The sequence below is a fragment of the Chlorocebus sabaeus genome, chromosome 17 (assembly GCF_047675955.1).
Source record: "Chlorocebus sabaeus isolate Y175 chromosome 17, mChlSab1.0.hap1, whole genome shotgun sequence".
NCBI lineage: Eukaryota > Metazoa > Chordata > Mammalia > Primates > Cercopithecidae > Chlorocebus > Chlorocebus sabaeus.
The window spans coordinates 53,869,174-53,896,625 of record NC_132920.1 but is presented as its reverse complement, the minus strand read 5'-3'; the positions used below and the strand labels follow the sequence as shown (position 1 = coordinate 53,896,625).

At 38.6% G+C, this 27,452-nt stretch overlaps 1 protein-coding gene across 1 annotated transcript in view; it reads right to left on the bottom strand.

Annotated features, from left to right (window-relative positions):
• Window positions 1–422: 422 nt before the first annotated feature.
• The window catches only part of LRRC1 (leucine rich repeat containing 1), a 128,914-nt gene continuing 101,884 nt past the window's right edge, over window positions 423–27,452 (bottom strand). The window contains exons 8-14 of the mRNA XM_007972221.3: window positions 25,127–25,271; window positions 22,247–22,365; window positions 20,540–20,623; window positions 10,723–10,838; window positions 5,021–5,193; window positions 3,934–4,070; window positions 423–1,919 (exon numbers count right to left, since the gene is read on the bottom strand). Of these exons, the coding sequence (XP_007970412.1) occupies window positions 1,761–1,919; window positions 3,934–4,070; window positions 5,021–5,193; window positions 10,723–10,838; window positions 20,540–20,623; window positions 22,247–22,365; window positions 25,127–25,271 (933 nt within the window). The 3' untranslated portion in view covers window positions 423–1,760. The remainder of the gene's footprint in view (window positions 1,920–3,933; window positions 4,071–5,020; window positions 5,194–10,722; window positions 10,839–20,539; window positions 20,624–22,246; window positions 22,366–25,126; window positions 25,272–27,452) is intronic.

Genomic DNA, 27,452 nt, shown 5'->3' with positions numbered 1-27,452 from the left:
AGAAAAGAAAATTGCTATGCACAGATTAGGGAGCAAGGTATAAAACTGACCAGCCAAAACTCACTTATATGTTACGTACTTTCAGCTCCATAAATAGTTTTTAAAATACACACATATTTACATACACACAGCCAAAAAAGCTAAGTGAACCCAATAATATATAGAAGTAAAATAAGGTATTGTATTTGGTTGGTTGAAGATGGGTTTCTAAGGAGTCCACTTGGCCAGACTGCCACAACCCAAAATTACTAGCCAGAGTCAAAGGCAATTCTGGGCTCTGCCCCGTGTGAATGCAAGTCCCACAGGAGGTCACTCACAACTGATGGGTAATTTAAATATGTAATAGACCAGGGCACACTGTCAAAGAATTTGGCTACCTGCTATCACTTGAACATACAAAGTAATAATTTTTAAAAGCTGTATGGCCAATGTCCAGGATGAATTTATTTCTTGGAGAAAAAAAATATATGTGATTTTCCTAGATACCACACAGTGAGTGGCACTTTTCATTTCTCTTTTATCACAGCATACAAAAAAGAAATCAACAGAAACACACCAAAACTTTTCCCAATATCCCTTAAATTCGCAGATTTAAAATTAAATCTTGAAGCAGTATTTTCTGATACTTTGATTCAAACTCTATTTACAAATTAAATTGCACTTATAAAGATAGCAACATTTCTATTTTGATAGGTTATTTTGCTTTATTGTGGTTGTATATCTGGATATAAAACTTTTAAAGCTTTCTTGAATAAAAATCATTCTTTTGCAGTACATAATTTATTTGCCCACTGAATGTCAGAACCAGTTTTCTCTTTTTGTGCTTTTCTGCTCTATTTTATTTTACAAATGGCACATACCATCAGAGTAGGTGCAGTCTGACACTGCGCTCATTATGAGAGACTTATTCAGAAAAAGTTAAAGTGTAAGGAATAAAATATTAGCAGTCAAATCCTTTGGTTCATCTTTTCAAAAAAAAAAATCAACCGATACAATTACAAATCATTGATAATTCATCTTTTTGGTTAAAAACAAATCCGCCAGGTAGATTACTGATTAAAATACAACACTGCTTTAAAATACCACATTCCTATTCTCATCTCACTGTTCAGAGATGCCATTGTTTACAACTGATTGGACATGACACAGGATACAGTAAGGCACAAGTGGATGGTACAAATAAAAACAAATACTTTAGGACTTGTTTCTCTGCACAAATACTAAAATATGTACCGTCTTGAAGATAAAATAACAAAAAAGAAATACGTATTTTTGTTATGAAATACCAATACAAAATTTTAAAATTTACACCATCTGAGCTGCCAAAAAAGGTTTAAAAAGTATCCATTTTTCCCCATACATAAAACTATCTCTCATCAGTAGGTCCAAGTGAACCTGGGGGATTCAAAATGTCCCAGCACTTTATGGAAGGGAGTAGGATAAAAATTCCCCTTTCTGCTCTCCCTTATCCCAACATAAGACAAAAACAAAGGTCGTATGTTTACAGTAGTGTATTCTACTTATTACAAACAACTGAAATTAAAAAAAAAAAAAATCACGCCGGGAGACCACTGGTGGCTGACTGGTTGCGGGATGAGTAAGGCACTTCCTGGGAGACAGCAGCTTCCCCACACTCCACGGGAAGATGGCGCGCGGGGGCTGGTTAGCTAAGACAAGGAGCAGGTGAGGCTCCCCGGAAGCAGACAGGAACGTCTGGACAGCAGAGGAAGACACAGGAGGTAAAACTCGGAGGTGAAACTCTACACAGAAGTGGTCACTCGGTCAATGGCATGATTGACCTCGTTTTTGTTTGAGTCCAGTCCTTTAGCAGCATTCATGTCATTCCGTAAATTCTCCACTGTCTTTTTCATGTGCTTTAACTCCCCTGGGTGTGGAGTGGCTCGCCTTAGAAGTGTTCTCTAAAAACAAACAGTGGAGTGAGTGTTTTGGTTTTATTCCACTACTTTTTCAAAACATGCAGCTTCAAGGCATTTGCATTCCAATACAAATGTTACCTTCTTAGAAATTCTGAGTTAAAGCGGGTGGAAAAGCTTTCTTTGGAGGTATGTGCATTTATCAACTGCTCACTGGTAGTTAAGGGAAAGGGAAAGTGTTCCATATAACTTACCTAGTTACAATAGAAGGATTAATTTTAGAATAAAAGAATACTTATAAAAATATGAAATTACTATAAAATAAAAATCTCCATAAGCAGCAAGAACATTTATTTTAAAATTTAGGATATAATTATAGGGTGTGGGGAAAGAAAAAGATAAAAGAGTAAATAAAAAATCCTAAATTAAAGTCACTATAATGTTCTACTATTACCCAAAGCGATTCTGGCTTTTTTCAACCCTTGAGGCATGCAAGAAAAAGGAAATAAAGAGGGAAATATTTCCTTTTCTTATTTTGCTGCTGTGTGTACTATTTCTATGACCTACTGATGAAAGTTCACACTCTTCTAATAAAGACTGGAAGTTAAGTAACAGGGTATGAGTAATTTTTAAAATATTATTTAATAAGTTACATGATCTTTAGCTCATAAAACAGCGTGTACATCTTTTAAACGGCCTATCCAAGCGCTTTAGGGGGAACCAAACTAGCTTAACAAAATACTGGAAGAGGCAATGAAGTAACTGGTGATAATCACACTCTAACAAGTCTTGAGGTGAGTATTAAAGAGTCATTGACAGTGAGTAATTTTATCATCCCTAATTTGCATTTTGCCCTTTACGATTGTATAGGCCTAAAATCCCATTTGGTGACAACTGGAATAACAAGACTGTAGGCAAAAATTTAAAAACTGCCTTTGTTTTGGGGGCTGCAAGTACTCCCTCTAAGCTCTGCTTAAGAAAAATCTCAATTAGTTTATAGAATTTATGAAGCCAAAGTCAACTGCTAGGAAGATGTCAAGCCTTGTCACCAACACCTAGAAATGCTGGATGTCTGAGAGACATTTTCAAGTACACATGAAAGTAAGGGTGACTGGTATTTTCCAATTTCTGAACAAAAACTTGTTAACTAATCCAACTAAGATCATAAGCCCTCTACAAGAAGACTAAGGTGAGCCGGTTACATGAAGAAGGCACAGAGGTCTGGCACTAAGTCAAATCATGGCAAGTAAATGGAGTCAACATGGGAAGAGACAGCATTCACTGGGAACAATTTTAAAAAAAAAGTTTCAGTGGGAGGGAAAACTATCACAAATAAAAAGAAGCACCATAAAAGCAGCACAACACAACAATAAGAGGCCGGGCACAGTGGCTCACGCCTGTAGTCCCAGCACTTTGGAGGCTAAGGTGGATAGGTCACTTGAATCCAGGAACTGTAGACCAGCCTGGACAACATGGTAAAATGCCATCTCTACAAAAAATACAAAAATTAGAGGGGCATGGTGGCAGGTGCCTGTAATCCCAGCACTTTGGGAGGCCAACATGGGTGGATCACTTGAGGTCAGGAGTTCAAGACCAGCCTGACCAACGTGGTGACATCCTGTCTCTACTAAAAATACAAAAAATTAGCTGGGTGTGGTGGGGGGTGCCTATAATCCCAGCTACTAAGGAGGCTAAGGCAGGAGAATCGCTTGAACCCGGGAGGCAGAGGTTACTTGAGAGGCTGAGGTGGGGGGATGGCTTGAACCCAAGAGGTGGAGGTTGCAGTAAGCTGAGATCACTCCACTGCACTCCAGCCTGGGTGACAGAGGGAGACTCTGTCTCAAAAAAGAAAAAAAAAAAAAAGAGTTCCATTTGCCTCATTTACCTTTTGTGACTGAGTACCTAGAATTACTTAGTTTTGTCTTCTAAAAAAATTCTTAAACGCTGAAGGCAAGGCAGAGAACATACTAATTGAAAATAAAGAATATCCTTATTAGGTGCCATTCTCAATCTTTTAATTTTGAACTTCCACAGAGGCAAAGAATCTGCATTTCCATACCGTCTCATTGTCTTCTTCATCTTTCTCATCCTCCACAAATCGGATTGCACTGACTCTGTTGACAGCACGCTCGTTCCAGGCTTCATCAGAGACATCATTTACCAAGTTCTCCAGCGCACCACAGCGAGGCAGATTCTCTGCAGTGACAAAGACCACATCAGCAGGGAACTGTGGTTCATGTGACCGGTAAAAGCCATGAACTTTGCAGCTGACAAGGCAGAATCTATATGGAGGACCAGGGGTAGAACACCAGAAATAAGGGCGGCGTTCTGTGGCAAGTTTGGCTTTAAAACACAAACACACACAAAATTCAAAAACATAAAGAAAAAGGCCTGGGGCAAGGTTGCCCCTTCTTTTTTAATGATGTATACTTCTATTTGAGATCATATAAAATATCTGCTAAATTAATATGTTTAATATTTCATCACAGAATGTCATAATTTAGAGTCCCTTTTAAAATACTTATTTTATGCAACTTCAAAACTGTCCTGACAGTAATGTGGCCACACAGGTTGGACACTAGTACTTTCCTCAGTAACACACTCTACTCCGTTTTCCCCTAGGGTCTTAAAGTCCTCCCACTTGGGCTCCCATTCCCCCAGGGCACTCCGGTTCTCCTCCACCAAACCCAGCTCTCAGCAAAGGGTTTATGATAGCATTTTGATGTTAATGTGAAATTTTTTTTTTAACCACAGTTTACAAAACAAAGATACAATGACTCAAAATAATTCAATGGCTTAAAAACAGTATGCCAGTGGTGTTAGTACTAATCCTCTGAACTATCAGTTTGGATTTTAAGAGACTCTGTTACCACTTTTAGAAGTATTGTATTTTCAGCCTTAGCTATAATTCAAAACCAAAAAACTGCTTATGGAATTTCAAACATGATAAATAGATATGAGCGGCCCTTCTGCAAGGATGTAGGGTAATCTTTCCGGAAGAGTCCCACAGTGGCCTCACCCGAGCCGGCTCTAGGTGCAGACTGGATATAACACAATCACATGAAGGAGTAGGAGGCCTTACGGACAGACATTAGGTCCTACTCAATCTCGTGGCCCTGTGAATACTGTCCGTAAATTAAATTCACCTTGACAAGTAGGTTCAGAAGGCAGCTGAGGAAGTAAGACACAGGTTAAAATCTTCTCTCCCGTGGTGTAGTCTGTGTCTGTCTGGAATGTAAGCAGGGGCTGGGACTGGTTGTCAGATAGCCACAGAGCCTTCAACTTCAAGGCAGTCAGGGATAAAGGTAGATGCAGCAACCTATATATATATATTTAAAAAAAAAAAAAAAAAAAGAGACATAGACATTACAACCTCAAATTTTGTAATCAAATCAATCCCTATCCATAAAATGAGGAAAAATTAAAAACAGCTTCCTGAGATTGGTTTCAAAATGTAAAATCGATGTTATATTTTTAAGACTCTTGACATACTCTTTGCAAGTGGATTCTTCAGTAGGTTCCTGTGCTTCCCTTTTCTGCTCTCACTTCTCCCATGAGAACCTCCAGATTACAGGGCAAAAAAAAAAAAAAATGAGAGAGAAAATTGTAGGACACATTTTTAGGGTCTTGTACTAGGTTTCAATGTAAAGACAGAAAAAAAGTCAAGGTGATTTTGGAAGGACCCAGAGGAGGTTCTTTACCTCTGATGGTGACAGCCTCACTGACAGGGCTGGTTTTGAAGCTGCGGGATTACCTGTTTCCAGGAGCACCTGATGAATCAGGCCAAGAGGAAGGAGGTGCCTGGGGCGTCAAAGCATTTAAGCTGCAGCCAAAATAAAGATTAAACCCCATTTTGTATGGACTCCATCTAGTTTCTCTAGGGAGATTATTTCAGGTATTCCCTTCTAAACCTTTATCTCTCAGTTTCTAGAAGCTCTTACTTCTCAGAGTCCTAGGTGACAATTAATATCTATATCAGATTATTTCAGTTTCAAATGAGGTAGTACGTATGAAAGTACTTTAAATGTTATAATGTGACACCTAAAGATTAGTTTTATTTTTATGTTTGCACAAAGACTTCACAGATTGGTTGCAACCCGTAGAATCTATTTAGTAAAGACCACTGCCAGAAATCATATGTACACCTATTTCCAGTTAACATTAGCAGGAAATCTACCTATACATCTTACCAAAAGACTAACAGTGAATTCTCAGACGCACATACCATTTCAATTGACAGAACTTATGGGAAATAAACTAGAACTCTCTAAAGATATGAAAAGAAGCTGTATTCCAATAACACAAAACTAATCAGAGGAAAAGGTAGGCATAAACTGGTTAAATTACTTTAATAAAAGAAGTAAAAAAAAAATGAAAGAGTGCATGGACAGTATTAACAACAAAAGCATCATTAACAAGCTTTTCACAGTAACAATACATTTTGGAAGATTTCTGTGTTAGTTTCAAAGATGAGAAAATATTTTCTTTTCCTTAACAATTAGTCCAGTAAAGGCTGAGTCCATCTCATGCATATGTATTGCGTGCAATACTGAGGAAGTACTGTGAAACTGTAACTTAAGTGGGAGTGAGGTTCTTAAGCCAGTGTATCCACGAGAACTGCTTATGTTAAAGTACTCTTGAAAAGACTATGACTTGTACATTATAATATTTCACTAATGAGAGCAGTATGAGGTGAGAAATACATATTTTCAAATCCTAGAATCCACCCGGTGCCACCATATGCTCACAGTTAGAGAAGGACACCTGAGGGAACCACAGGGAATAGCAGAATCACAATTACATTTCTTCTTACTCTGAGATATTTGTTCTTTAAGGGATAGAACGGAAATATCTTCTGCTTATACAAAAATTCTTTCTCTTTCTATCCAAAGAATGTTACATACATGTAAACTGAAATGCAAGAAAGTTAAAAACATGTATTTGCCAGGCACTGTGACAAGGATTTTTTAAAGACATTATACACTGTTAAAGTTTCAAGTACATCAAACTCTTTCATTTTATTGAACAAAAATATAATTTATTTAAAATTTTTCTCCTCTATCTTTTAAAAGAGGAAGCAAGCTAACATCCACTAGAACATTTAAAGTTTCAAGTCTTGGGCAAGACACTTACAGTCAGCATCTGTACCTGTCTTACTCATGAGAACAGAAAGAAAAAAAATCAAGACTTGAAAACTGGCACAAAACACAGATACTCAAACGTGGTCATTGTAACTTCTCAGACTAGAAGCCAGCTGAATGTTAAAGCAAAAGTATAAATAAGAGGCTAAAAAGAGCATCGATAATACTAATAAATAACAACTTCTAAGGATGACAAACCATATGACAAAAGCTAAATAAATTACTAGACTCTACAACAACAAATCTTATCAACATATTTCAACTCAGATTAATGAGTTGCCTGAAACACCACTTTTGCTGCAAAGAATCAAAGTGCCAGCTTGAATGTGGCTGCTGCTGACTGAGTCCACACCACACCACACATGAGCTGCCCACTGTCTTGCGGACAGAAGTGTTGCCAGTGGTGTCCAAAAGAAAAAAACACCCTGTTCCCTGAACAGTCTGCCCACTGAGATTCTGCCGGCTGGCTAATCCTCTAACTCACTATAGCCTGGGGAAAAAAAGACATACACATGCTTTTCTGTCTCTCTTGGGTAAACCATCCCAGCTACAAGTCAGAAAATCGATGAGAAATACATTCCTGCTTTCCAAAGGAGCTAATAATACATTTTTGGTTTATTCTGATACCTTCTGTACACTATAGAATAAACAGAATCAACACACAAGAAACCACAGCCCGTAGGCATCTCTGTGTTCTATTTAGGACCACATGCGCCCAGAAATAAAAAACTTGTGGTTACTATTCACACCAATGGTACAAGAACTAAAGCAAATGAATGACCAAACTGTAAGCCTCTTGTCTCCAGTTATATCCATGACCAACCCAGCCCCAAGTGACCTTCCATGCCTGTGAACTACTATAGCAACTGCCTTCTCAAATTTATTTAATATCTAAGCATGGCCTACTGATTAATATTAACTTCGCCAGTGACTGAATACGCCTTACAATGTAATGTTTCATCTTTCTGTTACTTTCTACCAGAATTTTTAGTTTTAAGCAAACTTTTCAAAAATGTTTAAAAATATATATAAATTGAGAACATAACTGGCAAAAAATTAAACAATACTAAAATATCTAAAATGAAAACTCCCTATACCTTCAAGTCTCATCTAGGGGAACTACTATTAGTATTTGGGTACAATGCACAAATAAGTGATTTTTTTTTTTTCTTTTTTAAGGAAAAAACCCCACCAAAATGAGAGCTCTATAAACTGCTCAACATTTTCCTTTTTCACTCAGTATCTTGGGTCTCTTTCTGTGTCACTGCACAGAGAAATATCTCATTCTTTGACTGCTTAGTATTCCACAACAGTATGCTATTGTTTGTCTTTTAATATTTTTAATTCTTTGGACTGGGTAATACATACATAGTATAAAATTAAAAAGTGTAAGCTATTTCCTATTTCCCAATTGACAACCATTGTTTCTAATATTCAGTACTACTAATATTGCAAGTAAGGAAAATCCTCAAATGCCCAGTTTTGCACACTTGATGGATATTCCTATGGGAGAGAGTCTAAGTATTAAAGAATTTTGTGTTCTGTGCTCGGGTAACTGATGATATAAGACATTTTCTTTACTGTCACAGAAGGTTTAATACTTAGTTTCCAAGTGACAGGTTATAGTCATCCTTGCTATAATTTATCCTACCAAACTGCAAAAGAAAGTTTCTAGAAACTCACAGTGTACGTTTCCTGCTGCCATATGTTATTTTCATATACTTGAAAGAAGAAGCAGAAGCTTCTGTTACATTTAATATGATTTAGTATGATATCCTATGGTATGACATTTCTGCAAGCTAAAAGGCTGACCAGGTAGCCCTTTTTAAAAAAATTAGTTTCTATACTGATACTTTTAATAAGCAGTGATTAAATATTTTAATAGGCTTAAAATTTGATTATGAATCTACATACGTATGCATGGACTAAATGACACACTTAACTGACTCAAATGACAACTATGTAACTCGACTTTTTAACTGGGTTTTCTCCATCCCAGCCCAAGCATAATAAAAATTTAACTTTCTCTTTTTCTGAGAACTGGAGAAATGGGGCCTTCATTCATGTAAAAACAGTTTTTCGGCATCACAGGCATCTTTCTGCTCAAGAATTGATGCAAATTCATGCTCAGTAGTGTGGCAAGAACCAGCAAATGTTGACTCACTGAGTTTCTACTGCTAGAGGATAAAGATCAGGAAAGAAGTACCCTCCTCAAGCTGTAAAGGCTCATGCCTTAGTTCTGCTTAGTTCAGCAGATATCCGAGGTTCAACTCAATTTAATCCTGGGTTTCCGGCAACCAGTTAGTGGTCTTAAGAATCTATCAAGATGTCCTGGAAGCATTAACTTTGAAAAAGTGAGCATTGCCTGAGGCTATAACTCACCTCTAGATTCCAGCTGAGAACTGCTGTTTATTTAGCCCTGCTGTCTATAATCCATTAGCAAGAATAAAAAACGGTGACCTGTGCCTGACCAAAATGATCAGCTAATCAGCACTCAGGAGACAGTCTCCCAAACACTCTTTAGACTGCTGGCCTTTACCATTTAAGATCATTGATCATCTTCCCCCAAGCAGTTGAACCTTTTTCTCCTAACTATATTACACTCAAAAGCAATTTTTAATTCCTTTTGGGAAGGAAGCCTATGATATAAGCCACCCTGCAGTGACCTGCTATTCATACTGTAAAACTATTAACATTTTTGTTCCACTGAAAATGGCATCTGTTATGTGCCAGGCACTCTGTCATTGCATCTGACAAGTGATACAATGACACACAAACCAGAAGAACATCTAACTTTAGGTAACTTCAGGCTTAGAAGGGTTACCCATATGAAAACTGGCAATTCTCACATGGTACTGTGACTGCCATGGCAGGGGAATTTTCCCTAATGCGAACTCAGAAAGGAGGCTCCCTCGAGAAAATAAAGCTTGAGTGATGAAGAAGAGAGTCAAGGAGCCAGAGAAGAGGGTCCCCAATAGAAAGAATAGCCTGTTTCTGTTCACAGAGAAGGCGCATATGACATTTAGGGCGCTGAAATTAGCTCGGAATGACGGAAACAAATGTGTTCCATAAAGATGATGAACAGGCATATTCTAGAAAATGGCGATCAGTTCAACATGACCTCTGCTCCGGAACTTGAGAAATGGTGACGCTGTGACCTTGGGGATACTAGTCTGGCAGTTCTGAACTTTTTTTGTATTATGAATCATTTGGAGATTCTGACATTAGCTATAAACACTTCCCTAAATACACAATTTTGTTTGTATTTTCAGGGGGTTCAGAGTCAGTATGTCAAGGTCCCCTGGTTAAAACTGAGTTCGAACTCATTTGTGCTCGCTTTCCAGGTGAGGAAACTCTGAAGCCCATGATGACTTACAAAAGCTACTTAGAAGAGCTAAGCCACAACCCAGGTCTCCCCATTCTTAGTTCAGTGCTCTTTCCCTGGCATCATTGTACCGTCATTCCGGGAAGCATTTCTACAAAAGTGTCCACTGACACTTTAACCCATGCTCAGGTTTCCCCTTTCTCTGCTCCATTGGGCTCAAGCACTCTAGCCCCCATATGAAGAACTCCCTGAGGCCTAGGTCATTTGAAAAATTGGGATCATATTCTGTAAGATAAAGCAAAGACAAAAATTTGAAGATGCACGCAAAGATTGGGATGTATGCATATTTGTTTCCCTCAAGCAAAGCATACAACAGGCTTACCTGTTCCCTGCCACATCCAGCACATGAAGTTCTGTTGCCTGTGACATCTCTGCAGGTATCCGAGTTAGTCTATTGTCACGCACACAGAACACAGTGAGGCTGCAGCACCCGCCAATCTATGGTGAGAAAGGAAATACATCTTTTTTTCCAGTTTTCTAGGGGAGATGGAGTAGGATCAGAGTACCTTATTTACCAAACAGTATAAAAAGGATGCATAAACTTATACCACGTAACTCACTGGTCTCACTGATGACCAATAATCATTAATTTAAATCATACAAAACACAGCCCTATATGTTCATAAAAATCTCTGTGAAACGTTAGATGTACATGTTCTAAATTAAATCAAGAAAATCAATGATACACTTTAAAAATTTTATTCTAAAGAAGAAATCATTTTCCACTGCTGACATCTAACCCAACTGCATCTGTTAAATATGTTAACCAAACTATACAATCCAGAAAAATACTATGTGGTAATATGCAAGTTTAACAATTGTAGTTTCAAAAGTTAGGCCAAAGGTGATCCTGATACACACACAATTCAAGACTTGCCCATTATATTAACTTCAGCACTCTCCGTGTTTTTTTCCAAAAAAAAGGGGTATCTTACAGATTATACAGTACATTAATTTCCACCATACATCTTTTAATAGCTTTTAGTCATTCACAAATTAATGTGGTAAATTCACTTTTTTTTGATGGATGTAAAATCAGCAGTATCTTCACAAAAAGTGAATGGAGTAAATCTATACATCCATTTCTTTAGCCGTGGCCTGCTTGTAAAGGCACACAGATCAACACCTCCATCCACACCAAATTTGATTACCATTTTTTAAAAGTAAGCAATTTAAAGGTAACTGAGTTTTGTATGAGTCTGGTCTTCAAAAAGGAACATAAACACACACAAAAATCCAATGATTCTCTTTAACAAATTGGCGGTGGTTTTTACAGTCAGGAAAACTGAATCAAGAGGGCGGAAAAATAGCTCGATCCCAGACACAACATTCTGCAGGACTCCATAAAGTACTACATTCTTCTTGTACTCACTCTCCTGACTAAGGGCAACTGCTAGGAAAGGCTCATGAAGGAACCTATTGATGTCTCTCCAACACATGGAAAAATACTACTCCAGAGGCTCCCACTTGAGAAAGAGCACAAGACTTGAATGGTTAATGATATCTGAATATATCTTCTGCCCTTTTCTATTTATACATGTGTTTAATATATGTATATAATATCCTCAAAAGCAGAACGCGTATTTGTTAATGGCTAATTACCTTCATACATAATCTTTTTATTTCCTCCCTTAAAAATATAAAGATTTCAGAATAACGTATTGAACCACAATATTTAACCATAATGTATATAAAAGAAAAATAAATATATAAGTAAATGTAGACTAACATTTGTCAGGCCGGGCGCGGTGGCTCAAGCCTGTAATCCCAGCACTTTGGGAGGCCGAGACGGGCGGATCACGAGGTCAGGAGATCGAGACCATCCTGGCTAACCCGGTGAAACCCCGTCTCTACTAAAAAAAAAAAATACAAAAAACTAGCTGGGCGAGGTAGCGGGCGCCTGTAGTCCCAGCTACGCGGGAGGCTGAGGCAGGAGAATGGCGTAAACCCGGGAGGCGGAGCTTGCAGTGAGCTGAGATCTGGCCACTGCACTCCAGCCTGGGCCAGAGCGAGACTCCGTCTCAAAAAAAAAAAAAAAAAAAAATTTGTCTCTGGTCATGTGGAAAGCACCCAGATATGTAGAAAGGCTTTTAGATTTTGCCCCCTTTAGTCCCCGCATTCACATATTTCTCATCCCAGCAAAAATGGTCTACTCATTATACCCTAAATACATTTTTATTTTTATATTTTTGATCCCACTGTTTTTTATAGAAATGCCTTTTTAAATCTTACCAATGATCCAAAATTAGCTAAACATCCTCTGTTCCTCCATAGAGCCTTCACAGAACCCTTTGGTCCATATAATAAAATGCTCTCTGCCTTTATTTCATAATTATGGTCTAACCCTCTGAGAGCATAAAACACCACATGAAGAACCCTAAGATCATTTACCTGAATTACTGCTTAATTTGCACATGTTTGTGTACACTCAGGGTACTTGGCAAGTACAGTATTCATGCTGTCTACCCACCATGCATAGCCTTTCTGCCCACTAAATTTCTCATTTACGTATGTTTAGACACTTTATTTACTTACTTGTGAAAGACCTCTACTTAAAAGTTACCTGCCTCTATGTGCAGCAGTGGAGACAACAAAAATCTTTTTTGTTCCAGTAAGAAATCACCAGAGTAGCCTCTCTTAGGTTTTATAAACATATAGCCCCAATATAGTGTCCTACAAGAAATGTGCAACTGGATTTCCCATATGGCTGAGCACATTCTCCCTCCCTTAAGGAAGGGAATCAACAGTTCTACTTAGATGCCCAGAAATATCATGGAAGGAAAGCAATCAAAACCCTGATCTCTTTGATGATCAATATTATTAGAGTCTCTGATAAATTTAGACAATCCTGACAAAGATCTACTTATGAGAAAGAATGACTAGGTTCCCATGGGGCACCCTTCCTGCATCCCTGCTCCCAGGTGGAGGAGCTTCGGCATGAGGCTGGGGTTCAGAGGTACGGCTACATGCCCTGAAGGAGGGCTTCCAAGTCAGCAGCTGGCTGAGGCTGAAGACCCCTGCTAGCGTCCTGACCTAGCTTTGAAAAGACAGGATTTATGTGTGACCCAAGGGGGGCAAAGCAGATATTATTATTCATATGATCATCCGGAGGGGATAAGCAGCTCCTGGAAGGCATATAGAGCTGGGACTGCATTTTGACTGTGGGCATCTTGTCATGAAGCTGTCCACTGCCCCCCCACCACACCAACCTGTAAGATATCTGTTTTGGGGCCCTACTGCTATACCATGTGAACATTTTCAATTTGTATCATGTGCATATATTATGTAGTCCAAAAAATTAATTAACTATTTAAAGTGAGTCAGAGGGCTCTAAATAAATGTTCTGGACAAGATCCATTAATCATTTAGGAAGATAAAGTGTAAACTTCAATGAAATGTGCGAGCTATCTACTGTGTGTTATTGTTTCATTTTTCTTTTTCCTTTCCCACTCTAATCTCATACCCATTTGAGACGTCAAGGGGTGGAACGCAATTGCGTACAAGAGCCTCTTAGGCCCTCTGGGTTGTCAGAGCAGGCAGTGTGACCTCCTGATCTCTATTGTCTATGGTTTTTGAAAAACAATGCCAACAAAGAGCACATGTTGTTGCAGAGTGTGCTAGGGATGCCTTAATCACCCCACAAAGGCACATGCTGTCCCAGCAAACATTCACACAAACATAGCCCTCTTTCCAAATCAGCCAGGAAGGGATGGCACAAACCTTTGGTTTTTAGAAAAGATTATTAAGCATTCAAACCCATAACTGAAAAGATATAGTTCATTATAGACGTCAGAGGGAGATGCGGTATGATGGAGGGAGTGGATGCTTTGAGATCATACAGACCTGGGCTAGAATTTAGGCTCAGTCATATGTTTTGTGGGTTTGGATGTGTTACTTTAACCAAAAGTAACAATAATGATTAAATTAAATGAAACCACATATATAATTTGGCACCTATCATAGAAACTGGCCTTTTGCTGCTGCCAAATAAATGTGGTAGCTATTTTTTTTTTCCAGGAAGTAAAAACCTCAGATCCAAATGATGAGTACAATCAACACCTAAATACCTACTATGTTCTTAGAACTGTACTGATGTTGGCAGTCTCTTTCCTGAACTTACCTGAATGTCTTTAAAAAACTATCTCCCTAACGATGTATCACAGTGATACTTTGTGTTAATAATAGTGAAGACTGACATTATACACATCATTCATATATATTTTGGCTTCCTCTTTTGGGTTCAGGAGGCAGAGTTTACAGGTTCCTTAGTTGTCATCAGGATAAAATATCTGTATCATTTAGAAGTTCTGGGAAGCAGAGTTACTGTTTAAAAAACTTATTACCAGTTATGTAGGAAGCTGATATTTTTAAGCCTCCCTTAAACCACATAATAGCACCTTCCCAGAATACAAGGGGTTGGACTTGGATTATCTGAGAATTATGGAATATAGCTGAGAATCTTTGTCCAGCCATTTTGTGTCTCCTTAGCTGTTAGGCATTGATCTAACTCATCTCAAGAAAATAGGATCTGCAGATTATTGAGCAAACCTCTGCTCAGGTCAACTTTCACTAAGTATTAATTGCCTGTAGGTTAGCTCACCCAAGGAGGAGATCATGAGACAGATTCAGTGATTCAAAAAGGGAGCCTACGTTAGTCACTTTTGTTTATATTCTATTTTTTAAATGCTTGCCTTAAGTGTAAGGGAACTTTCACTTTCCTTCAGTATATTCCTTTTAATATTATTTGTAACATAATTGAACCCACATCCCATTGGCAAAAAAAGAAAAATGTACAATAATTAAAATCTGGCCAAAATGCAATCTGAGCAAAAATAATATGAAACATAATTTTAAAATTCCATCATCTATGGCATATTATTCAAATGTTCCCTACTTCATAAATATTTTTGGAAATCATGTGGCTTTGGGACTCCCTGAATTCTGGGGCCACTGACATCAAAATATCCACTAACAGCAACGGAATTCTTTTTTTCTGATTATAAAAAAGTACCTTACATTGATTAGAAAAATAAAAACCATACATCCACGCACAGGAAACCACAATGAAAAAAAAAAAATCAAATCTTACCACAAAGGGATAATCAGTATTAACATTATGAGAAACGATCTTCCAGTACCACTGCCATTCATTTGTGATTCTACATACACACTTTAACAATGTTTCTAAGAGGACTTTTATGGACCATATAGTTATTTCCTTCTATGGACGTATCACAGATTATTTAAGAAACTGCCCAGGGTAGACAATGCTAGTTAGGTCTGCCACTTCTTTGTTGTGTGATTCTGGAGAAGTTACTTAACCTCTCTCAGTCTTAGTTTCACAATCTGTTGGACATTGATAATGATTTACCTATACCTCATAGAACTGTTGTGATAATTAGATAAGAATAAATGCAAAAGCCCTTGGCACTGTGCCTGGCACATGTTAGCTGCCTCTATGGACACTTGGTATGGTGCCTGGAACATGTAAGCTGTTCCTATGAATAATGTGAGAAATGTTCTTGTGCATCATTCTTAGTGTATATCCATGAATGTTTTCCTAGACGTGGACTTGCAGAATCAAAGGGTATACACATTTCTGAAGTTTTTACTATTATCATATTCTCTTCCAGAAAGTCATAATAATTTATATTTACATGATAATATACACTTCCCTCCACCCTTGCCAAAATTTGGTATTATTAATTTTTTTGTGAATACTGATGAGGCTGAAATTGTTTCACATTAGTTGCCATTTCTATTTGTTCCTCTGTGAATCACTTGCTGGTTTTTGTGGAAGTTTGTTTGTTTTTGTCTACTTCTCTATAGATGTATTTAATACATCTTTTCCTCACTGGTGTAAAAGAACTTCTAATAGAGTAAAGACAGATCTCTCATTTAAGATACTTTAAATGTCTCCCTGCCCCCTTTCAAGAAAGTAAAGGTTGTCTTTACCTTCTTGAAGATCAGAAATCGAATTTTCCTGTAGACAAATCCATCAACTATTTTTTAATGACTTATTTCAAGTTTAGGAATGACTTCTCCATCTTGAAATCTGATGGCCAACTATATTTTATCTAATATTTTTATATTCTATATTATGTCTTTAATCAATAATTCATTTTAGAATATAATGGAAACATACTGAAATAATTTTAAATTGTAATAAGAAGAAGGCAGAAAACTATCCACGAAATGAATATTCTATCACCACCGGCATTTCTGAGTATCATAGTAATATTTATGGGTAATTAATATTTACAGGTTGTCTGATTAAAAAAAGCTTTGATGAATGATCTACAAATGCTATCTTGCCTCATCTCACTGGGTAAGTATGGCTTAGTTGGCGTCACTTTCATTTGGACTTAATGGAGACAAAAAGAAAAAAGGACTCTAAACTTGGATATAAGCTCAATTTCTTCTAGCCAAAAATTCTTTATGGTCTGGCTCTTGTTCATCATACTCATGCTCATACATATACCACCAACTCCATCTATCCATGAATCAATCATACTACTGCACAGTATGTTCCTTAACTCTCCTCTCCACCAACACTATGAGTTTTTAAGAAATTTCCTTTTCCCAGAAGTATATATACTTAAGCAACAGGATGAAAAATAAAAGACACAAATAAGTGACTTGAAAAATCAGAGGCATGCCAGGTGTAGCAAATAAAGCAAATCTAGCCTTTCCATTAGAGACAGATTTGTGCCAACAAACTTACAATTTAGTGAAAACAGATGAGCTGCCAAATGATGCCTTTCAGATTTCTGAATAACTTAAAATGTAATTCACAGAAAAGCATTCTTTTGAGAGTGAATAATCTGAACAAACATGAAAAACACATAACAAAATAAGGTTCCAGGCCATGCAGTCGCAAAAAAAACCAAAAACCTGAATTTAGAGGAAAATGTCCAATATTTTATAATGAAGAGCACACAAAGCAGTCAGCCGATTTGAATCTTCATGCATTTAAGAAGCAGAATGAAAGTTAGAGATGCAACTGTGGTCTGAACAATACTTACAAGATAACAAGTTTACCTGACTTTTCTAAATTTCCAAGCAGCTAACAATTAAGAAAACAAAAGACATTCATTGATTTGCAAATGTTTACTACAAATAACACCACAAAACACAAACAGAATCCATTATTGTGACCCACACAGTACAAACATTTTCCCCTCAACCATTTGGGGAAAAAATGCAAATAAATGCTGCTACAGACTAAGGAGCTGTGCCCTAAAACTGGCAACACACAATAATATAAATTTTTTTTTTTAAAGGACAAAATATAGGAAGAACTACACAGCATACCAGACCAATGGCAATTAATACTACTATGGGTTTTTGGCATATGAATTGAATTGGTCAGTCTTTCAGTTTAGATATGTCATGTATGCAACTTAACTGTTAAAGAGAAAGCAATACATTTTTGGAAGAATCCAATCAGGAAAATGCAAGATTTGATCAAATGGCATCAAGCTTGGAGAAAGAGCTAACATACACACAGTCACAGGGCCTACCACGCTCAGTGCACAGAGACTCATGACACGAAGGTGCTGCCTGGGCCAACGTGATGCATGAGAGATCAGGAGGCTCTCGGTGATTTGGCTGCTCAGCCCCAGTGGTCAGAGGCAAGCACTCAACCATTTCTGCTGGGCAGCAAACTGTGATCCGTGGGAGAGTTGGAGACATGTGCTCAGCACATTTCCTACTCTGGGAGCTGAGTGTGTGTGAGTAGGAGGCGATCTAGAAAAGATCCAATTCCTAAAAACCTAAACATTCTCTGCTTTATCAGACAGCTGAAGGGAAAGGCACAGACTATTTCTTTCTAAAATGCCAGATGCCAGAAGACCAATCATAATTTCTCAGAAAATGGACAAAATATGACTAAAATGCTTTGAAGTTAGAAATATTTTCATGATACTTTCACTTTTCACATCATGAAAAACTGTTCTAGTAAATTTAGTGAACACATAGCATGGATTAGATATAACCCTCTAGTCAGAACACTTGAGTGTGTTTCATTCTTTTAAAGCAAAAAGAGAACTGATGCTGAAATGATGGTGAAAGTTCTATGAAAGTAAATTTCCAAAAGGTTCTTGTTTAGAATATAATCTTGTGAAAGACAGTCAGGGGATCAGGGAAGCTGGGGATGGGTGGTGAAACTTGCTGGGAATTAACATTACACCTAAAAGTGCTCTCCTCATGATCTGCCTTGAAAGTGAACCTAAAATGTAGTAACTTTCTGTAGTGTCCAAACTAAAGATACTTTGGCCTTTCCTTAACAAATCAGGGGCTTGCCCTACCTCAAGGTCACAGATGGAAAGGTTGGGCTGAGCCTGCATTACCTAAGTGGTCATGTGTTTATTGAGAGACTCATCTTTGGAGTCAGGTTCTACCAACTCCCAAGCTGTGTGAGCCCAAGTAAGAAAAAGAACTTACTTGCCTCGGTTTCCTCACTCATAAAATGAGGAAATCATCATGACTGCAAAAGCTGTTGTAAGGATTCAACAAGTACAACAAATACTTGAAAGCATCTAGTACAGTTACCTGGCATTAAAAAAGAAAGAAAGAAATCTTTTCTACATCTGTATGTATGTTTATATGTCCAATCTACTATCCATCTGCCACTATCCAGCAAGAGTAAATTTAACTGTTCAGAATATCAGTTGTGTATTTTGGTTTATTGCTTAGAAACTAGAACCCAACTTTTCTAATTAGTAGAATCTCTTAGTTGTGTCCTAGTGAGAAACAGACTTAAGTCTTTCAGCCGGAAACAGTTTACTTAGATGCCAGTGTTCATATAAAGGATGTTTCAGAATATGATCATGTTTATAGTAAATACTCTCATGTCTCCATTTAGAAATGCTGGCCACCTTATCCAGGGAGAAGACTGGGACACTGTGGGCCAAACACCAAGATGAGGAAAGGAAAGAGGAAGTTCAGATACCCTGAGACGTGGCCCTAGGAAAATAAGAACGCCACATGTTCTGATTGGCTGGATGGCTGTTTTGAAATTACTCCAAAATAGATGTTAGAAAAAGTCAAAACAGAAATATGAAGCAAACTACACCCGGCCAGTGATCATATCATACAAGGAAATACCATACCCTTCTAGATGAGGACCCAGCAAAGGAGAAGGCTCATCAACAGCTAGTTTTAAGCTTTATTGCTAATAAAAAAATCAAGTTCAGTATTATCCTTCTCCAACCAAGCTCTTCTAGTACCCAATAGAAAGTAAGTCTTCTTCTTTTTCTCTTCTTTTTTTGAGATAGAGTCTCGCTCTGTCACCCAGGCTGGAGTGCAGTGGCACGATCTCGGCTCACTGCAACCTCAGCCTCCCGGGTTCAGGCAATTTTCCTGCCTCAGCCTCCCAAGTAGCTGGGACTATAGGCTCCCACCACCACGCCTGGCTAATTGTAAGCCTTCTTTTTAAACAACACACTAGACACCTCCTTGTTTGACCCACTATAAGCTTCCTCCTCATTGTCAGCATTTCCACCTCTCTTGCCAGAATTTAAATACCTCTAAGTCCACACAGCTACTCTCCACAACAGACAGTGGCGTCTCGTTTTCTTGTGCTTAGACCACTGACCAAAAAAAAATCCTAGGAAGCTGGCTTTAGCTTCCCATTCACCTTCCTCTATGTGTATGCCTTTGTGAAGACTTTGTTCAAACTCATCCAAGACATGAGCATGGCCCAATGTAAATCACTGCCTAGAAATATGGTTGCATCGAGATCAGTTTTTATAATTCCAATTGCTTATGGGATAGAGCTTAATTCCACATTAAATTAAAAAATTAAAGCTAAAGTCGTCCACTTCCTCTGCCAAACTCCCAAATAATCCATTTCTGCCAATGGTGTCACCATTCTCTGTATGTCAAACCCAAAATGTCAATCTCTTTCTTTCTCCCGTTTAAAATCCTATAAATTCACCTTTCCCAACTCTCCTTAATGTTACTGATGACCATTCTTTGACATAATTCCTCCAGTCGGCTCTATACTCACAGATTGGAGTTCACACCTTTAAAAGCAACACATGCGTCTTTTCAAAGCATTTGACATTTTTGATCCCTTATGTATTGTGATTATTTCTTCATAATTATGATCACATGATTTCTCTAAAAGCACATACCTCTTTTGGTAAGGACACTAATTTATTTCTGTCTGCATTCAAGTTGCTCAACTTCTTTAGTTTTCCAATGCTTTTAGGTAGGGTCTGTAAAAATAACAATTTCATTATTAATGTAACACATGTTTTTAACATGGCTCACAGTAAATAAGATCTCTGGAAGGACCTAAAGAATATAATCTCATCCAGCAACAGAAGCAATAGTTTTTGCTGAATATTAGATATTTGTAATGTTCACTTAGGGGGTGTGACATTAAGTATTTTGAATTTTTGCTGAAATGGTAAGTCTGTTTTAAAGGAATGAAATCAAAAGTAGAGACCTGGGAACAGGGAAACATCTTGTAAAGGGAAATAAATGCTGTTCAACTCAAGTGAGTGAGAATTTGCACCCTCAAGATTCATTCCCGCCCTGCCTGCACCTTCAAGGACCACACTGGGACAGTGGCTTAGATGTCTGTGGAAGCCACAGCACTGAGGCAGGGAACCAGCACCCGGAGCAGGGTGCCACATGGGCAGGGGAAGGCAAGGGCTATGGGGATGGGAGAAAGGTAAGCATCCTGGAGTGGGGAGCAGAGCTCTACCAGAACCAGGCTGGCACCCATATGAGAGTCTTCAATACTCCAGTGCAATCCAGGGGTGAATATTATTTTTACAGTTGTTATTATTACTATTTGTAAGCCTAAAATCACAAAGCAGGACTGGAAGATTTGGTAACTCCCGCCACACCTGCCAGAGGCTGGCTGCTTTAGCTGTCTGAGGGGAGGGGCTACTGGGCTCCCCACCCACATCTGTGCACTCCATCCTTTCTTGCTGTTCTTTTTGCTCTTTCTACCTAAAGAACATTACTTACTCTACTTATAGATAAAGCAGAAAAGGGAAAAGGAAAAGGGAAAAGAGAGTGGAAAAAAAATAATAAAGTGACAAAATGAAGATGGAGAAAAGAAAAGAGAAAAGTAGGAGAGTAAACTGAAGAAAACAGAGTGGCTATATGACAACTAAAAGAGGGGGGAAGAAGAAGAAGTGACAACTGAAGGACTGACAAAAGCAGAGGGGGAAGCAGGACAGGAAAAGACAACTGAGATCTGCTGCCACCCTGCCCACCCACCCTTTACCAGGGGGTGCACGCATAACCCCTGCCCTTGTCTGGTGGAAGCCTGGTCCAGGTGGAGGAACCCCTCCTCTACCCCAAAGTTCTAATAAGAAGCTGCCTTAACCAGAGCCCATTAGATACCATCCTATGGCTCCCTGATCAAGAGCATTTCCCAGCCCCCAGCCTGCCAAGGCTTTTCCTGGACAATGTTCATCTCTTTTCTCATCTCTCCTGTTCTTCCCATTTGCTCAAAGAACCCAAGGAGAGGCCAGAGGAATCCTCATGAATATTCCCAGTGGTGGTCTCTGGGCACCACAGCTGGGGCATCAACACATCCATCGTGAGTAGCTTATCCCCACACCTCACTGGAGACATCTGTGAGGCATTTGTTCAGTCCCTATATTCGAAGCACCACAACTAGGACACAAGCTCAAAAGGGAAACCTAAGCACTACTTTCTTTGCTTAAGCAGATTAAAAACTGATCTTTAGGTCATGCATTTGCTTTGTAAGACCCTTCTGGGATATAATATGAAGAAATTTCCATTTAGTCCACTCAAATTACAAATAAGTAGAATCTACCCTAGTAAGTCTCTATGATATATGTGCAAACCACACTTACCAGGAGCTGATTTTCTGTAAGAACTAACTCAGTGAGACTTTCACAATCCCCAACTGCTTCAGGCAACTGTGTGAGTCTATTCTGATCCACCTTCAAGATTGACAGTTTCTTTAGTTTTCCTGTAAAAGCATCATTAGTATTATTATCAAATTCATTAGTTACAATTATTTTCGTAATCACTGCTTGGAATTTCCTATCTGCTGTTCTTTTTGTTTCAAACAGTTACTTATTTTTTCCTCATCTAGCTTTTCACATTATGAAACTCTATCATTTAGACCATGAAGGTGGGAGTTAAAATAATTTGTTTAGAACATCAAAAACGGTTGGCAATTAGAAACAAAACATTTTAAAAAGCATAAAAACATCACAGCAAAGCCAAGAAATTTACAGAAAAACAAAACAGCTTTCTCTCCATGGAGGTGTTTCATGCACAGAGGAGACTTTCATTTTACTCCAAGAATTATCCTTACAATAAACAAAAGAAATAGTTTATTAAATCACCTATGAATGAAAATGACTCAGTGAAGAGCCCTACAGCGCGGTATTTCTATAGGTCCAGAATAAAGTGGTAACCTCAGGAAAGCCATATTAAAGACGGAGTCTATTTCACTCAGTCCAGGAAGACTGGATGTCCTGGTGATACCCACTGTTCATGGGAAAGAAGAACAAGTCTTACTGCAGCCTCCTCAGAGTCCCCACTAGCCACTAGCAAAGTCATTCAGATTCTCACTTCAACAAGTCATGGGATTAAGCGGCACCCTTCATTCTCTACTGTAGTGGAGTCATAAAGCTGGAGAAAGAAAAATATCGAAAGGTGTATCCTGCCTTGTGTGCAGCCACAGAGCAAGATAGGAGAACTAACCAATTCTTAAGCTCTTTATTTAGCATAGTCAATAGCCTAACACTGTCGTTGGAGGGCTTCGACCTGCCCTCACTGTCAGGAGACCCACTAGCATTTTCTGCAGGGCATACTGAATAGTGCAGCCAAGCACTGAAACATCTCATCCCAACAGAGAAGTCTCCTGGCAACCAGTCTTCTAGCCTCCCCTTGAATACCTCTAGTGGCAAGGTACTCATTTCTTCACTAAGCAGCCCAAACGAATTTGTAACATATCTTTCCTTTTTTTTTCTTTCTTTTTTAAGAGACAGGGCCTCACTCTATTGCCCAGGCTGGAGTACAGTGGTACAATCATGGTTCACTGCAGCCCCAAACTCCTACTCCTGGACTCAAGCAATCCTTCCCCTTTAGGCTTCTGAGTAGCTAGGACTACAGGCGTGTGCCAACCCACTTGGCTAATATTTTTATTTTTTGTAGACAGGAAGTCTCACTATGATGCCCAAGCTGGTCTTAAACTCCTGGCCTCCCAAAGTGCTAGGATTACAGGTGTGAGACATTCCCAGCCATCTTTGCTTTTTAAAGCTCTTTCTTAAATGAAATTGAGCTTCACAATCCTTTCATTTTGCTCATTTGATCAGAAAGCTGTAATACATCTCTTTCCTTGAAAGGCAGTCCTTTAAACGTTTGAAGTCATCCTTTCATGCTTTCTGCTGCTTCCCATTCCAAGCAACAAAACATGCCCAGTCTCTACAACCCTTTTCAGATGCCATAAACGATTCTCAGTGAACATCTCTGCATAGAGTCAAAATCCCTATCGATTTTCTAGCCGGGTTTAACCAAAACACAATGTCTGAATTTCTACTGAAATTTTCATCTTGACCACATACCATGGAGGGAGTGGTCCTCTGCCATACAAGTTCTCCAACTATTGAAAACCTTTCAGAAGCTTCCTTGATATTCTGAATAAAATTAAAGACAGCAATCCTATGATAACTCCATGGTAAATAAAGTCTCTTTCAACTTCAAAGTGGCTTTGCTATGATGGAGCTCCCAAGTCCGTATCTGTTTATACCTTCTCTCCATTTATTTCTCACACTGGAATAAGTTCCTTCATAGTAAAGAAAATGTCTGGATTGATTGTTTTTAAAGAAAATAGCACAGAATGATTAAAGGATTATCGATGTACTAAACAAAGGTTCAATTCAGTTATGCCACTCTTCCAGCACCTCCCTGAGGTCATGGAATAAGTCAGTTATTTTCTCATAAACTATTAGGATGCTGGCCGGGCACAGTGGCTCACGCCTGTAATCCCAACACTTTGAAAGGCTGAGGCAGGTGGATCATGAGGTCAGGAGATTGAGACCATCGTGGCTAACACGGTGAAAACCCGTCTCTACTAAAAATTACAAAAAAAATTAGCCGGGTGTGGTGGCGGGTGCCTGTAGTCCCAGCTACTCGGGAGGCTGAGGCAAGAGAATGGCGTGAACCCGGGAGGCAGAGCTTGCAGTGAGTCGAGATCGCGCCACTGTACTCCAGCCTGGGTGACAGAGCAAGACTCCATCTTAAAAAAATAAATAAATAAAAATAAATAAGCTATTAGGATGCCAAATTAGAAATTTCTTAGTGACTGCTCATATGCCTTAAATACATTTTATTATTTGGGGTAATCCCTCATGAAATCATTGGGAGAAGACATAGATGAAGTAAAGATGAATCAATGCTTAAAAGTAATGACAGCAGTTACTTTTAAGTAGGTAGATACCAACCCAGGATGACAGAAATATCTGCACATAGAGTAATGACAGCAGTTACTTTTAAGCAGGTAGATACCAACCCAGGATGACAGAAACATCTGCACATAGAGAAACTTCTGCTGTAATAAATGCTCTTTGCTTTCCTTCTTTAAAAACAAACAGCAAGGAGACTTTAAGGAGCCACATTCTCAGCATCTGAAAGTGGTGACCAAAGGATCAAAGTGTGCTCCAAATGCTCAAGACGACGGCAGGCAGTATCTTTAGCAGTTAGTGATTTCCAATGCTTACCAATGCCATCCGGAATAGTTTCTAATAAGTTCTGGGAAATGACTAAATCCGTTAATGAAGTCAGGCCACTGATTTCTTCAGGAAGTCTTTCCAACCTGTTTTCAGAGACATCTAAGCACAGCAGGTTCTTCAGATTTCCTATTTCCTATAACAATGACATGGAAAAATAAACGCACACTTAAACCTGCCACAGTGCAGAGGCATTTGTTCCAGTGATTTTTCACAATTAAATCCCAGGGCGGTCCTAAGGATGTTATCTTTAGCATGAATCCAAATCTGAAGGCAGGGGCAAATTCCTAGATCCCCTTCCAATGAAAGTGGGAAGTTGTATGAATCACAGACACAGAGCTGGCAGGGACAAAAAGCCCTCCACCTTTCAGGCAGGCAAGGAATCATTCCCACTTAATAAGTAAAGATACAGGAGAACAAACAACTACAAGGTCACACAATCATGAAAGGAAAAGGAGGCTAGAATTTAGCTTTTCAAGTTTGGAACTAATCTAAGTAGCTTACACTGTAGGGTGACCCTGGGATTTCCTCTGGTAAGAACCTACCTACTTTGTATTTTCTTCCATGACAGGTAGCACTTGTTAGCACAAACATCAATGCAATTGCTCCCCAGCAAAACTGGAACATACAGATCTATCTGTACCTTTAACATTAAAAGCAGCATACTGCCTTTAGTGAAAACAGTCTACCAGGATAAGGTAAAGTACCTCTATGAGTCTAACATTCTATTCAAGACCTACCTTTCTTTCCATTCCCAAAGTCCAAGCTTTCCCTCTTATCACTGCCTCCACTTTTCCACTCCACTTCCCAATATTAAATCTTACCCTCATTACTCCCTTACCTTGACTGTCAGTTCTGCCTCTTGGGCTCTAGTCTTAACTCCCCGTTCCTGAGACCATTCCATAAACTGTGCTTCCTCATTTCCTTCCTGAAACACAGCCAGTTCTCGTCCTATAACTGGATGACCTTCACCCAGTTCAAAAAACATCTTGTGGCTCCCTGATGTCTACGTAAGTACAAATTCCTCCATCTACATTTAATTTGGTCTGATCTATTCTTTCCAGCTTATCATCCACCTGATATTGCCTTATGATCCTGTCCCTGTATTTCCTGTCTAAAGGAAACTAGACTAGATTTCTACTAATTTCAGACCAGATCCCTGAAGTTGTTCTACTCTTCATTAACTCCTTTTAACAATGCCTTTTTATCCTTCTCTTTCCATCATCATTGAAGACAAGAAAAATCATTCTAATTATTTGAGACTTTTTTGTGTGTTTAATGCTGATTTAACACAAATTTATACTATAGGAGCAAATGACATTTTTAAATAACCATTTACAGCACAATCATTGCAATTTTAATTTCTTTGTATTTAGAATATCACACTCTGCACAAAGTCATTTACACACATCTGAGCATATGCAACTCTTTCCTTTCCCCTTTATGCCCACAGATTTATTACTTTCCTGATAATGTCATGATATTTTTCTGCCATCCTTGGACTTCTAAAGTAACTAGCATTCTCCCAACCAGGATGTCCCATATATTTCCTAGAAAAATCCAAGTACTAATCGAACTCTACCCACAAGAGTTGCTAATCTGTCTCCTTTCCCCAGTTGTAGCCAAGATCTCATAAACAGACTTAAATTAGTTCCTTAGTTCCATTAGCCATTAGGTGACATCATGGCAACTTCAGCGCTATAACAACTAAAAATTTACTAAAGTGCTTTCTTCTAGTATTAGGGTTCCCTGCATTGATATGGCATTCCCCACTGAAAGTACAGAGCCCTTTACAACTGGTCATATGAAAAACTGGCTATGAGAGACACGAAAGAATAAAATTCAGTAACAGTTGGAGAAAAAAATACAAGAGGAAAATGCCTGTTGGTTTTTGTTTGTTTTAGGTTTCTCAGTTTCTGTCTCAGAATGTAGGCCCATCTGCTAGGACTCCACAAGATGACTATGTGCTCAGAAGTCTACACAAGACTCCACTTCATTTGGCACATGGTTCTTCCACTTGGGAACAGCAGGAAAGGCCTGAACACTACGACATGCCAGCTAAACCGTAAGAAATATTTGGAAAAATATGAAATAAAAGCATTTAACATTGCTTTTACACGAACTATTACGGGGCAAAACATGGTCAAATTATCCCAAAAGCACTTGGTACATCACGGAGTGGCAGAAAGGTACACCATCAGAATCATGGGTCCTGGCAATTTACTAACCTGCTGGGCTTGAAGTAAGCTATATGGGTAGCAAGGACACAATAAAAAACAGATTTCACAAACTAAAGGAAATATTTACTACATTTACA